At 56.2% G+C, this 14,136-nt stretch overlaps 1 protein-coding gene across 23 annotated transcripts in view; it reads left to right on the top strand.

Annotated features, from left to right (window-relative positions):
• The window catches only part of BIN1 (bridging integrator 1), a 55,178-nt gene that overhangs the window by 14,345 nt on the left and 26,697 nt on the right, over nt 1-14,136 (top strand). For all 23 annotated transcript variants that reach the window (XM_032353936.1, XM_032353939.1, XM_032353938.1 and 20 more), the window contains exon 2: nt 13,180-13,260. In XM_032353936.1, the coding sequence (XP_032209827.1) occupies nt 13,180-13,260 (81 nt within the window). The remainder of the gene's footprint in view (nt 1-13,179; nt 13,261-14,136) is intronic.

Raw genomic sequence — 14,136 nt, 5'->3', positions numbered from 1 at the left:
GCAAAAGCCCCTGAATATTCATTCCATTTCCCAGGGGCAGGGGCAGCCATGTGACGTCCCCCAGTCCGTTGGTGGTCCCTCTTGCTTCCCTGACCCCAGCCTTCACTCTCGACAGATTACTGGATTACCGGATTACCGGTTTACCAAGTGGTCAAACACCCCTTCCCCTCGGGTTCCTTCCCAAATTCCCCCCTGCCTCCTCTATTGAAATGCAGTGGAACTAGTCCTCGTCTGCTGGGGAGCACTGAACCAGCCAGTCCTCACCCACTGATTCCCATCTATGAAGCTGGGGGTCTCTGTGGTGCTCTCACAGGTACTGGGGATTTGTGGACAGTCCAGGGCTGAGGCAGGGAAGTCTCGAGCACAGCTTTTGGGCCGATGAAGGCCTGGGAGTGAGCACAGAGGCCGGGCTGAGTCTCCCCCTCCCCACTGACTCCTGGGCCAAGTGTGAGTTGTCTGCACTTTGGTGGGCCGGACTGGGTGCGAGTTATTTAAAAGTGATTGTGGGCATTGCACCTTTGAATAACAAAAATAACAACAAGAACCAAAATAGTAGGAATAATATATTTGGAAAAAATATCAAATATCTTATCTCCATTAAGTACTGTTTAACAGTTAAAATTTCACAGATGTGGACTTGGAGGATTCCAGTTGGTGAAATAAATGAATGACTTGTTTGCACATTTAGGTCGACTTTCTCTGATAGGAACAGAAATATGCGAAGGGCTCAGGCCATCCGGAGGGGCAAGTGAGTCCCAGTGGCTGGGGTGGAGTCAGGGAAGCCTGCCCGGAAGAGGTGATGTGAAAGGCCAACATGGACTGGTATCATGAGGAAGCAGGGTCTCCTTGTGGAGCTTGTGGGTGCCCAGGACTGAACTTTCTTGGCTCCAGTCCATGTGGGTACTTCACCCTCTCTTCCCCCGGCTCTGGGTTTGTATTCTGCTGGGCTGTGGGCTGGGCCCATGCTTGGTTGCTCTTGCATGCAGGCTGTTCCCCCACTGAGCTAAGGCAGCAGCTGATGAGGGATCTGTGGGAGGCGGTGCACTAGAGGGCCAGATTCCCCCCTCTGTCCATGGCCCAAGTCCTGGAGCCTGGGGCTGAGAATAGCACTCACACTTGCATGGTGGAGACAGATGGGGTGGGTGATGGCTCTGGGGGTGGTTGTGTTGACATCTCTCAACAGGTGGTATGGGGTGTTGGGCCAAGGGTGGGGTCGTTCCTGCCCCTGCAGGCCCCACCCAGCATGACAGGAGGCCCTGTGTCACTCAGATGGGCTGGCTGTGGGCCTCTCTGGACCTCTGGACAGTGGACTGTCTCCCAGCCTCCATACCAGGAATGTCAGGCGCATTAAGGCTGCTAGTGGGGGCTGCCACTGCTTGTAGCTGATGTTTAGTTTCCATGGGATCTACCATTTTGCCTTCTTATTGCCAAAGAGGGGCAGGGTAAGGGGGTGGCTTGCAGGACCTCTGCAGAGCTGTGGGGTGGAGGAGGCTGCTGCGGGGAGGTGGGGTGGATTAGTGTTTGCCGTCCACCAGGAGTGTCATGCTCAAGCCTGGGTGAGTCACGGGGAGCAGGTGCACTTGGTGGCAGGCACCATGGAAGGCATGTGTGGACCGGGGGTGAGAGGGTGGGGCAGGGTGGGGACTAGGTGGGAGAGGCTGCTTGAACTTTCTGGCTTGGGTATAAGGAATCCCAGGTCAAGTTACGGGCGAAGGAATAGAAAGGAAATCAGCTACCACTTTGGGCTGGGCCCTCTTATCTACTCAGCCAAACTTAATCCTCCCTTGTCTTGCTCCGTGTTTCCTGATGAGGCTCAGGGCTCAGAAAGGGGTACTCCCTGCCCAGCGTTGCAGAGCCTGGGCCTGCTCCCTGAATCTTCTGCTGTGGGGCTTCTCACACCAGAAGAAGTTCTGAGCGGGAGATGTTCTCGCCTTCCCCTGCAGCTGTCCAGACTAGACACTCTGAGCTGGACGTCCCAGAACAGGAGTGAATGAGGGGGAAGTGGACAGGGAATGGGGGTTCAGGAGCCCGATGGTGCGTTCTGCCCTGGCTGCCCTGGGGTCCTCGCTGTTGTGTCCCCACTGCCCTGCCCTCCCCGACATCTCTGGGCACCTCAGACTCACCATGTCCCTATCTTGGGTAATGACTCCTCCTTCCCTTTGTCGCTCAGACCCTGGAGTCTCCTTCATTTCTCTCTGTCATCCCATATTCAGCCACTGCTCACATTTCCTGCCTTTGCCAAACCTGGCATTTCCTGCCTGTGGCTCCATCTGGGTCATTGAGGACACCTTTTAAATGGGCTCCCTGCTTCACCCTGCTCTTGGGTCTGTCCCCAACAGCAGCCTTAGTGTTCTAGCACTGTGGGTCAGAGCAGAGCTCCCCAGGGCTTCCTATTTCCATGCAGAGCTTCAAAGCAGAGGCCTCCAGCTAAGGCCCTGTGGTCTGGCCCTGGCTGCTAGGGTAGTTTGTGCAGTGGTGAGAGCACATGGCCTCTGGGACCAGGCTTGGGGTTTGGATTCCCGCCACCCTGCTGACTGGCTCTGTGACCTTGGGGAGATTTTAAAGCCGTGCCTCAGTTTCTTCATCTGCAAAGTGGGGGATCCTACTACTATTCCCTTGTGAGGATTCCGGGAGATTGATAGGTAAATTGTGTGGAGTGCTCAGCTCAGCTCAGCTCAGCATAGCATTTTAGGACTTCTTCCTCCTTCACCCACCTTCTTACCTTCTCTTTGCACTGACCTTGCTCTTCCCACCTCAGGGCCTTTGCACTTGTTTGTACTCTGTTTGGCCTGCTCTGTCTCCTTCATCAGGTCTCAACTGTCACTTCCCTGAGCTGCTTCCTAAGAACAGCACCTCCCTTGCCTCACTCTTTCTGTGCACTGCTTTGTTTTTGTTTAGAGACTTGTATTATCACCAGTCATGCCTTCTCTCAAGTGTTGGCTTAGGGATCTTGCTTTGCTCCCTGCAGAACAGAGCCAGGGAGGCTGGGGGAGGGTGTCCAAGATGAGCCTCCGCTACAGCTCTCCCAGCCCAGGAGGCCACATCCCAGAGTCCAGGAGTAGGGACTGCTCACTGTGGGCTGTATGTGAGGGTCAAAATCCAGTGGGATCTCCTGAGAAGAGAGCAGCTTGAGCCCTCCTGGAAAGTTGGTAAAAAGTTCCTTTCTCCCCCTGGAGTGTGGATGGGAGGAGTGGAGGGCTCTTTGGGGAGGTCTGGACAGTTGGGTGGTTTCTGATTGTGGAAGGGGGTGGCCTGCCTCCATCTGGGTGGTTCTGGCCCTTCCAGAAGAACTATTCACTTGGAAGCCTGATTTTGCTATTGACTAGGGATGGACTCAATCTGGTGGGTGGTCCCCAACGGGAGGGGAGGGGAGGGGAGCCTGTCCCCAGCCAGGGCCCCTCCAGCACTCTCTTGGGGCTCCAGTGCTTCTTTTAGCCTAAACTTCCTTTCACCTGACATTGCCCTGAGATCCCAGGCTTTGAGCCCCAGTCTCCTCATCTGTGGAACACCTCCCTCTTCTCACAGATGTGGGGAACTCCTGTAAGCCTTTTAGACGCTTTTGGATGGGTGACTGCTGCTGTTTTATGTCTTCCACCTCAACTACCCTAGCTCAGCTGGGCCCTCTGGGCTCTCCTTAACCCCTTCCCCATCCTGACGTGGGCCTCTGCTGCCTCTGCTCCCCCATGCTCTGTTGTGGGCTGTTCCGGTCTCCCCCGCCCCATTGCACCGTAGCTTCCCCTGGGCTCTGGGTGGCCCTACCCTGGCCACTGGCCATAGGCTTATCTGCTGAACAGGCTGGAATTTCCCCTCCCAGGAGAGAGGGGAGGAGGGTGGTTTTCAGCTGCAGGCACCTGGAGAGGGAGCCTTCCCTTCCATCTGGAGAGGTGGGTATGGAGGAAGAGCAGACCCCAGTCCCTCACCTGTCTCCGGGGTTAGGCTTCCAGCCCTGGGACTGAAGGATTGATGGACAGACAACTGACATGGGCCACGGAGCTCTCTGCACTCTGGCTTTTGACCAACCAGTCACATTTCAAGGCATTGTGGTGGGACTGATATCCGTGAGGGCAAAGTGTTTATATATTCAGTTAGGGTTGTAAAAGAGAGAACCAAACATCACTCTTGACTCTCACCAGTATTTCGTAAAGGAAAGGGAAAATCAATAAAAGAGGAAGGAGGTAATTTTAGAGTGACCATCTCCCAAGCAAGGCTAGTCACTCTTTGTAGACTGGTGTCAGGGAACAATGACTTCAGAACACAAGGACTTCTTAAAAGAAACAGATTACCAAGCCGAGATGAGGGGAGGAGCTTCCTGGGTTGGGAGAGGGGCAGGGGTGTGGCCAGCCCAGCCCAGCCCAACCTCAGTGGGCTAGTGGGAACCTGGAAATGTTTTTCTAGTTTTGTATTTCATGGCAAAAATCTTTGCAAACTTTGCATTCTGCTACACAATCTGTCTATCTGTGTTGGTTATGTCACAAAAGTGCCTTTTTTTTTTTTTTTTTTAAATAAAGGGTGAGAGTTGGGGACAGAGGGAATAAGGAGAGAGAGGCTCAACGCCTGGCCCAGTGCAGAGCTTGATCTCACAGCGCTGAGGTCAGGATTTAAGCCAAAATCAAGAGTCAGATGCTTAACCAACTGAGCCACCCAGGTGCTCCTTCAAAAGTGCTTTCTTTGCCAGTTAAATTTTTGGAATGCAGCAAGATGGAATAGCAGCAAGATGAATCTTTTGTAGTAAACCCTAAGTGTGCTGCCTGTGACTGTTGGACATCTGTGCAGTCCTTACTGGAGAATTACAAGTTGAATTTGGGCTTTGGAGTCCATTGGGTCTGGGTCCTGGCTCTGCCACTTATTAGCTAAGTGACCTCTCTGAGCCTCAGTTCCTTCATCTGTAAAATGAGATGACAGTCCCCACCTCAGGATGTTCAGTAAGCCCAGTGAAAGCGGGTGTCAGAGGTGATGGGCCTCCCTCAAGGTGGGTCCTTGGACCCAGCTTGCTGGGGTCACGCCTTGTAGTGTGATCTTTGTGGAGCTCAGGAGGAGGGCTGTTGCAGTGCCCACAGCTGGAGCCTGCGGAGAGCCCCGCTGGGCTGGGATCTGATGGTGAGGGGACCCCTCCAGAGCGGGAGGTGGGCAGGCATCTCTTTTCCCCTGGGAGGAAGGCAGGATGCCAGATTCCAGTCCCTAGAGCCAGCCTCCCTTGCCACCACCTTGCAGCCAGCCTGGGGAAATGGAGGTCCTAGGATGGGGGTGCAGTGAGACCAAGAGAAGGGACTAGGGCCCCTTGGCCAGGCTTGTCTTTTGGGGGCAGAAATGTGTGCGTGTGCTTGAGTGTGTGTGTGTGTGTGTGTGTGTGTGTGTGTGTTTGGGGTAGGGAGAGGGAGCTGGAGTCTTTAGGGTCTCTCTCCTCCCTGAGACCCACCTGCCTGGAGCTGCTGGGTCCTTCCCTGGCCTAGACCCCAGCTCTTGTGCTCTCTGGGTTCCTGCTGGTTTCCCTTTCTCTGGTTTTCTCTCCATTTCCCCTTCCTCATTTTGGCTTCTTCTTACACAGCGTCTCCTGGTCTCTCCTCTGCTTTTTTCCTGCCTCTGTGGCCTCCTTGTGGTTCCCGCTGCCTTCCTGCTGTGCCTGGGGGCGACTGAAGGGCCCCATCAGGAAGTGTGTGTGAGCGTGTGTGCGCAGACAACGTGGACGAGCATCAGCACGTGAACACGAGGGTAGTAGGTGTGCCTGCTGCCTGTGCCTGGGAGCCTGCGAGTGTGCAGCCGGGTGCTGCGTGGGGGGCCTCGGTGCTGGGGAGCATTCTCCCGGGGATGGAATCCTGCTCCTGGCTCTTGCCCAAGGCTCGTGTTTCAACATTTACCTTTCTTCAAAAGTCTCTGAGCCTCTGGGAAGTTGTAAGGGAAAGCCTGATGTGTGGCCAGCCTGGGGCTGCCAGAGGGCTAAGGAGTTTTACTGGCCAGGGACACTCTGCCGTGTGTTGGATTTGCTTTCTGAGACCCTGGGCTCTGCTCCCAGGCAGGAGCCTCAGTGATTTCTCCCTACTGCTGGTCGAAGCAGAGCTGGAGTGGGGCCAGACTCCTCCCCAGAGAGGTCAGGCCCCTCATTCTCCCCTCCTCTCCTTGGCACACCCGAAAGGCACAGCAGGCCTGGGGCTGCTCAATGGCAAACTGGTCACTGGGAGACCCTCAGCCTTTGGGGGAAGCACAGCTGCTTGCCCTGAAGGCAAAGCTGACTGACTGCTTCGTGAGTGAGTTCATGGGGCTCTCTGGAAGGAGGGGGCAGACTTTGCTGGGGCTGGATGCTAGAAGGGAAGACGCAGCTACTTCCTTGTGCCCAGGAGAAAGGACCCAGGAGTCAGGAGCCCTGGCTCTAGCCTTGGCCAGGCACCAGGCTACTTCGGCACTCTTTGCCTCTATCTTCTTTCTCATTAAGTGAGAATGCCAGGCTCTCACTTTGGAAGAAGGGGCCAGGGAAGGAGGGCAGCATAGCAGGGTTCAGCGAGGCTGGTGGGGTATTCCCAGGCCAGATTCACCTGTTGGAGCCAATTGCCTCTGCCATCACACCCCCCTCCCTGACTCAGTCACTGGCCCATGGACTGTGTGGCCTCAGCGGGGACACAGTGATGGACCTAGAGGTCTAGGTCGTTTGCCACAGCAGATGAGATCTGAGCCACACTTGTTCACGGCCACTGAAAAGCCACAGAGTCCTGGCTTTGCTCCTTCTTAGCCATGTGGCCTTATTACTTAATGTCTCAGCCTTACTTTTCTTATCTCTAAGGTTGGGGAAAGAATGTGTAGCTTAGGAAATGGCCTGAAGATTAAATGAGATACTCAGGAGCAAGGATACCCGATAGCAATGAACACACCTGCTCCTGAAGGCAGCCAGGGCTCCTTGGAGAAATGGCTCATTCTGGAGTCATCTGCAGTGTGTCAGTGAGGCATATGCAAAGTGTTTGGCTTGGGGACCTACCTTCTTCCTCTCCTGTGCTCTCTTGTGGGTGCTGCTGGGGTCCTGCCCAGATCCTGGGTTGCCAGAGGGTCTCAGAGGAGCATGGCCACAGGCTCACACCACTAGTGTCAGAGTCCGTCACGTGGGTCAAGGGCCCCTGCAGCATAGAAGCAGGGGGAATGGGGCTGGCTCTGTGGGGCCACAGAGCTCCCCAGCCTTGCCTGGCCCACCCCTGCTGTGTGTGGCAGAGGTGGTGCAGAAGGAGGCAGCCAGAGCTGACCACAGAGAGAAAGCCCGGGGTGACAGGGAGTGAGCCAGAAACCCAGAGGCCCCTTGGGGAGAGGGGGCAGAGTATGCCAAACTGACATGTTTGCCTGGGGAGGGGGCAGCTGTGGCTTTTCCCCTCTTGGGGTGTCTTCCTCAGAATAGGGCCTGGCTGTGTGTGCTGAGTGCTCTGTGGGAAAATCTGGCCTTATACCTGCCTGCCCCCTGTGTGTCGGTCTGTGTGTCCTGCCTGTTTGGGACTTTGTGTGAGGTGTGAGGACGTGCATCCTGTTGCTGTGGTCCCCCCGGACCGCAAGCTCTCCTGGGAGGAAGCAGTGAGGTGGTGACGCCCAGCCCCCCGGGTACAGCTCACTTCTCCACCAACCCCGACAGAGGCAGCCACTGGGCAGGCGCCAGGAGGAGATGATGAGGAAGATGAAGGTCTGGCGGGGTCTCAGCAGCTGGGTGGTGGGTCCTTGGAGGGGAGCCAGATGAGGCCTCTCCCCACTGTGTATGTGTGAGGGTTGGGGTTCTGGGGACACTGGGGTAAGGTGTGGGTGGGTCCCCACCCTCTTTGGCTGTATGAGATGCCTCTGTAGCAGCCATGACAAGGTGTGCCGTAGATGCTGGAGGGGCCCCCAGCCTTTCTTTCTGGCCCAGAGCCTGGGGACCAGGGCTGATTGGGAACATGGGCCCTGCCTCCCTGGGGTTTCCCTCCTAGGCCCCTGGACTTGGTGCTTCTCTCTAGCCTTGGGTTAGAGAGCACTTATTCCTGCCCTATGCCATGCCATTCAGATGTGAATGTGTGTCCCCTCAGTGCAGGAGAACTCAGTCCCTCTCTGGAGGAAGGAGGGCTTAGAGCCCCCGGGAGGGGACTGTCCTGAGTTCAGGGCTCCAAGCAGGGCCACCCACCATCAGCCCAGGGGGTGAGGGCCTGCGGACATGCTCACCTATACTGTATCTGCTGGGCTGGAGTGGCTTGTGCCCGGTGAGGCCTATGGGGTGCCCCTCCTCAAGTTTTGGGGGCCAGGAGCAGCAGAGAAGCTCAGAGCTTACTCCCTTCTCTAAGACCTCAGGCTGTGTGTCCTGACTGATCTGTACTCCCCTGCCATCTGTCACATGGAGGTGAAGACACTCAACTATAGGAGGGGGTGCTTGGCGACTATAATGTGCTTTGCTCAGGGCTCGGTGAGAATTGAGTGATCAACTGCTCCTAGTTCAAACCAGCCTGGTCCCCAGGGGCTTTCCTGTTCTTCTGGGGTTGGTGGTCATGTAAGCATGGCTGTGCAGAGACACAGGTGTCTTGTCCCAGGGGCCATCTGCTGGCTGGGAGGAGGAGAGGTGAGGGTTTGGCAGGTCGCCCCATGCCGGCTGTGGGAGTGGGATGCTCTGGGCTGGGAGAAAGGTCAAAGCACAGAGGCTGGGAGGGAGGCACCTCCTTCCTCCGAATCTCCCCCTGAGCCCTGGTGTGCCTCCTCCACTGCTCAGAGAGGGGCTGCTGGTGCTGGGTCATGGCCCAGGCTCAGTGAGGTGGGAGTGTGGATGCTCTCAGAAGGAGGTTTGTTTCTGCCACCGGCTGCTCGTCTCTGCCCTGCCCTGCACGGTCCCTTTGGGGTCACCTGGGCTCCACTGCCTTCTGGCTGGGGTGAGGACGTGCTGAGAAGAGGTGGCCCTGATGAGGCTTTCTGGACTGCTGGCCGTTTGGGCTGCTGAACCGTCTCTACGCCCCCGCCCTGGGCTAACACCGAGGTGTGGCCGGGCCTGTGCACCTGTCCTCTGTCCCATAATCAGGCTCCTCTTTATTTTATTGCAAAGGCAGACATAGTGTGAAAGGGTGTGACATAGTGTGTGACAAGTGTGAAAGTGTGACGCCAGAGTGTCTGGGGCTCTCCCCCTACATAACCCTCGGCAGGCAGTGGAAATCCTGCCTCTCTGCCTCCAGACCTTCCTGCCCACCGACTCCTGCTCCAGGCCTTCCTGCCCACCGACTCCTGCTCCAGGCCTTCCTGCCCACCGACTCCTGCTCCAGGCCTTCCTGCCCACCGACTCCTGCTCATCCCTTGTAACCGCCTTGGTTGTCCTGCATTCCCTGAGTCCCTGGGAGCAGGCCCCTCTGGACACCCAGAGTCCCCCTGCTGCTCTCAGTGGTCTGCGTGTGAGCTTGGCACAAGAGCCAAGAGGCCCCACTAACTGCGTGCTGAATGGATAGAGCTCTGGTGCTGCTGAGGCCCACGGCCACGGTCGGGAGGGGACGGGCTGTGGTCATGGTCTGGGGCTTGACAGCAGCTGATCAGAAAGGCCTCTTACCCGGTGGCTGGGCCGTGGTAGGAGTTCCAGTTACAGCGGTTGGAAAAAATGGAAGCTGGTAGCGGGAGTTTGTGGGATTTTACTGGACCGAGTTTTGTCCTGGTCTCTCTTCCGAGGCAGGCATGTCCAGCTTGTTTTTAGCCAGTTCAGCAGCGCCTTGAGGTTGGGTACCCAGGCTGCGTCATCTGTTAAATGGGGGTGGGTGCAGTGAGGGTTAATGAGGCCAAGGCCAGCACGCACTCACCGGGCGTTTTCTCAAGCCTTGGCCACAGAGGTTAAGCTGTTAGCCTGAGGTCGTGCACAGTGGGGAGCCGGGCCACCTTCCTGTGCCGATCACTCCCCCGCACCCTGGCTCTTCAGGCCTGGGACTCCTTGGCGCTGGCCCATGTCACCCTAGACCAGACCTCAGACTGATGGAAGTGCCCCCTCTAACCCTAGTTCTAAGGGTGACCTTCAGCTTTCTGTCCGCGTGTCAGGCCGAGTACTTTACACGGCCTTCCCTTTTGCACGAGGATACTTCGCCTGAGAGATGGGATGTTTTGTTCAAGGTCTTGACTCTGTCCTCAAAGCTCACGGCTTAGATTAGCCAGCAGCCACCAAGAGCAAGTTCTGGGTCTGCCCTGTCCCCAGCCCTCTGCAGGAGCTGGGGACATGGAAAGGACTGGACACCGTCTCTGACCTCAGACTCTTCATGGGCCGGGACACAGCCAGAGGCAGACACTTGGGCACATGGCGCAGCAGTGAGGGGAGTAGGTCCTTGGCCCTAAGTGGTACCGGAAGTGTTGGGGAGAGAGGGGGCGGGGGCAGCTTCACGGAGGTGTCATCTGAGCCAAGTTTTGAAGGATGATAGGAGTTTGCTATCCATCCTGGAGGAAGGTTGGTGTCAGGCCTGCCCCCCCCCCCCACCCCGTTGTGTGAAAGCAGCTCTGAAGGCCCGGTGAGAGACTGGTTACTCGAGTGTGCCACACACAGAGATACACTTTACAGACATGAGCCTTAAGGTGGGTGCTCATGTTCTCTTTATTTCCCAGACAATGCCCTTGAGGCTCAGAGAAAGTCCCTTTTCTCAGTGGTCTTCTCACCGCCTGGCTTGCTTGCTGTGGCTGGCGAGAAGACCTGTCTGGTGCAAGACCTATATCCCGGCTGGGGAGCTGGGGCCAGGTGTGCATGTGTGTGTGAGGTTTTGAGGGCTTGGGGCCCTCAGGCGCTCTGGTGGCAGGACTGGGACTAGGGACCTTTGGCCGACTGAGTACATCTCCTCAGGGAGAAGAGAGATAGGGAGTGGACAGGGCCACCTTCCCAGTCCTCCTGTCTTGAGGGCCGACCTGGCCTTGACCAAGCTTCCTGGGAGCTTCGTGCTCATTTCAGTGACCTCTGTTGACTTCTAGAAGTTCTTTCCCACCTGGTGTTCCATTTCTGTCTTTGGAGGTGGTGGGGCCTAGGGTCTCGTGTCTGATGGGGGGTGAGTCACTCAAGCTCCGTGCAGAGAGGCCAGGCGCTTCCACAGCTCCACCCCATTTCCATGGGACCATCTGGGTATGGTTGCCAAGGGGGAGGTGGCGGGGGCCCGTGGCTGGCGGGAAGTGCTGATTTTCTTGCTCATGGTTGTTTTGTTTTGCTTTTTGCCTCTCACCTCAGTGTCAGCCTTTGGCCTACAGCTGCACTTGCCCAATAAACTGTGTTGTGACCATTACAGCACAAAGCTGTAGGCGGGCTGCTCTCCCGTGCCTATTCCTACTCCTCCTGCTGCCCATATTCTCCCTCACCGTCCTCTGTGGCTTCTGGTCACCTCAAGTTATTTGAAACTCCCTGGTAACATACCTTACATCTCTCTGGTCTCCCCGCCTTTGCTGCATGCTCTCTCCCTGCCATCTGAGCAGCTGCCACTTCCCCCAGGAAGCCTTCTCTGATTGTCCAGGCTATATGGGTATCCACCCAGGCTCCTGCAGTGCCACACGCTGCCCTCTCTCTGGCTGGATCCATGTCTGATTAGCATCTGCTCCCATAGCAGTGGTGCCCATGGCTGTGCACAGAGCAGGCGCTTGTATGTGCTAAATGTACACACCGAGAGAAGGTCTGAGAGCCGATGGGCCTGGCTGTGGCCCCCAAGCCTGCTGGAGATGGTGCAGCATGGCAGCCTGGGCCATCCTACAGCCAGCCAGGGCTGGGAAGGGTCCAGGCTCTGTTCTGGGACAGAGCATCCCTTGGTCCAGGCCGCAGTTTTCACCTCCGCCTGCCACCACCCCCCCCCCCCCCGCCACCCTTCCTTCTCTCCCTTTCTTTCTTCTTTCTTTTTAAAAAAGATTTTATTTATTTATTTGAGAAAGGGAGAGAATGAACAGCAGGGAGGGGTGGAGGGAGAGGGAGAAGCAGACGTCCTGCTGAGCAGGGAGCTGGGTGCCAGGCTGGACCCCAGGACCCTGAGATCAAGACCTGAGCTGAAGGCGGACACTTGACTGACTCAGCCGCCCAGGCTCTCTTCTCCTTCTTTTTGGGCTTTGGCCACTGCCTCTGCTGAGCATCTCAGTGTTGTCCTTCTGCTTCCTGTGGAGGTGCTGTGAGTGGGGGTCTCTGTCTCCATTGTGGTCTCTGCTGTCCTCTCTTCCTGCAAACCTGCCCCATCTCTGCCTCAGCTTCCCCTTTCTGCAGCCTTTCTGTCCTCTTTCTCTTTCCCTGCCCTCTCCTCCCCTGTTGCCCTTACCCCTTCTTCCCTCCACCCCTCTGTCTCTCTCATGATACTTCCTCTCAGGCTCCTGATCCAGCTCCTCCTTTTTCTAGGTCTTTCCCCCTTTTCTGGTCTTGGGTCTCTCTGCCTCTCCCCACCTCTCTCCCCACATCTGCCCTCCCCTCCTGCCCTCCCCACACAGCTGAGAAAGCACAGTTGTGACTCATCAGAAGAGTCTGCCTCTGAGATGTCTAGATGGGAGTAGAGCAGGTGGCTGTGAGCTATATGTGTGTGTGCATGTGTGTGTGAATGTAGGTGTGTTAGTGTGAGTGTGAGTACCACGAGTAGGCCCAGGGTGGCCTGCTGGCTTGTAGAGAAGGGAGCAGCGTGGCTAGAGCAGGTCACATCTGAAAATCTAGTCAGATTGCGAGCTGGCTCCTACTGATACAAACAGCCTGACCCCTGGCCACCCCTCGCTGCCCTCTGTGTCCTGGGGTGGCTACCTCCCAGCTCAGGGCTGCTCTGCTCCTCCCTCTGGTATTCAAGAGTCTTGGGACCAGGAAATGGAGTCATGTGGGGAGGTGTGGCTGCCCTTACCTGGCCCTTCTTTTGCTCAGCTCACTTTTTAGCCACCAGGATTGGGTGGAACCCACAGAGGTGCAGTGTGAGATAGCAAGGAGGGGTACCTGACCCCTCAAGCTGTCTTTAAGAGTGTCCCCTCCTCCTGGTTTCAGTCATTCCGGCAAGCCTGACCTAAGCTCCTCCTCTTGGCCGATAGAGGATGGGGAGGTCTCAAGACTTGATGGACTGAGTGGCTTTTGAGGATCACAGCAGCCACAAGACCTTCTGATGGTCCCAGTGCCCTGGGCTGTGTGATGCTGGCTGTGGGCCTCCAGGACGTTGGCTGGGTTGGGAAGTCATCTGTGGTGTTGGTGACTGGGCGCTTTTGGTTTGGCCGCCCGCTTTCCTATGGTAACTCTTTCTCCTGCTGCCTTGGCAGGTCCTCCAGAAACTGGGAAAGGCGGATGAGACAAAGGATGAGCAGTTTGAACAGTGTGTCCAGAATTTCAACAAGCAGCTGGTGAGTGTGGGTGACCTTTTGCCTTAAGGGGCAAGGTCTTTTGCCTTCGGGACCTTTTGCCTTAGTTTGTGCAAAGTAAAAGTGAGGCTGCCAGGTAAAAAATGTCAAGAGCTGAGTTTGTGGAGTGAGAGAGCTGGGAGAAGGGGCCAGTGTGGGCTGGCAAGGTCATGGAAGACTTCCTGGAAGAGGGAATACTGGCTTAGGGTGTGGACCAAGGGAAATAGGAGGGAGGGTTGGGGGGTATACTGTAGGGCTTTGATACGGCGTATGGGGTGGATTGGTGGGAGGGTGGGAGGGTTTGGGTTGAAGCGGGCAGTAGATTTTGGCCAAACTCTGGAAAACCTCGAATGTCAAGGCAAGTGGGAGCTAAAGAAGCTTCTTGTGAGGAAAGTGGCATTTGTGGGAGCAGAGCAGACAGGATCTGGTTGGAGCACTTGCTGAGCATGGCCTCTGGATGCCTCCCAGTAGCCCTGTAAGGTATCTAGTATCATCATTCCCCTTTTATAGATGAAGCAGTTGAGGCTCAGAGAAGGTGGGTAATTTGCCCAGGGTCATCCTGCTTTGGGAGTGGATTTAGAGCCATGTTTGTTTGGTTCCAAAGACTGCAATGGCCCCTTACCAGCTCCTTTAGATAGTTAAGAGACCAGTGACAGGAGGGGCTGAATCAGGTGGGCAGCCTGGAAGCAGTGGTTAGATATCAGGGAGGATTTCCTGACTGAAGGACCCTGAATACCTTAACAGGGATGCCCCTGAAAACTTTTCCCTCACATACATCTACTAAATCTAAAATTAGCCACTCCCCTTCCCGCTGGCCTCGCCATGACCCTGAGATCAAGACCTGAGCTGAGATCAAGAGTCAGATGCTTAACGAGCTGG

The sequence above is a fragment of the Mustela erminea genome, chromosome 8 (assembly GCF_009829155.1).
Source record: "Mustela erminea isolate mMusErm1 chromosome 8, mMusErm1.Pri, whole genome shotgun sequence".
Taxonomy (NCBI): Eukaryota; Metazoa; Chordata; class Mammalia; order Carnivora; family Mustelidae; genus Mustela; species Mustela erminea.
Note: the sequence above shows the minus strand (reverse complement) of the source record. Positions and strands in the feature narration are given on the sequence as shown.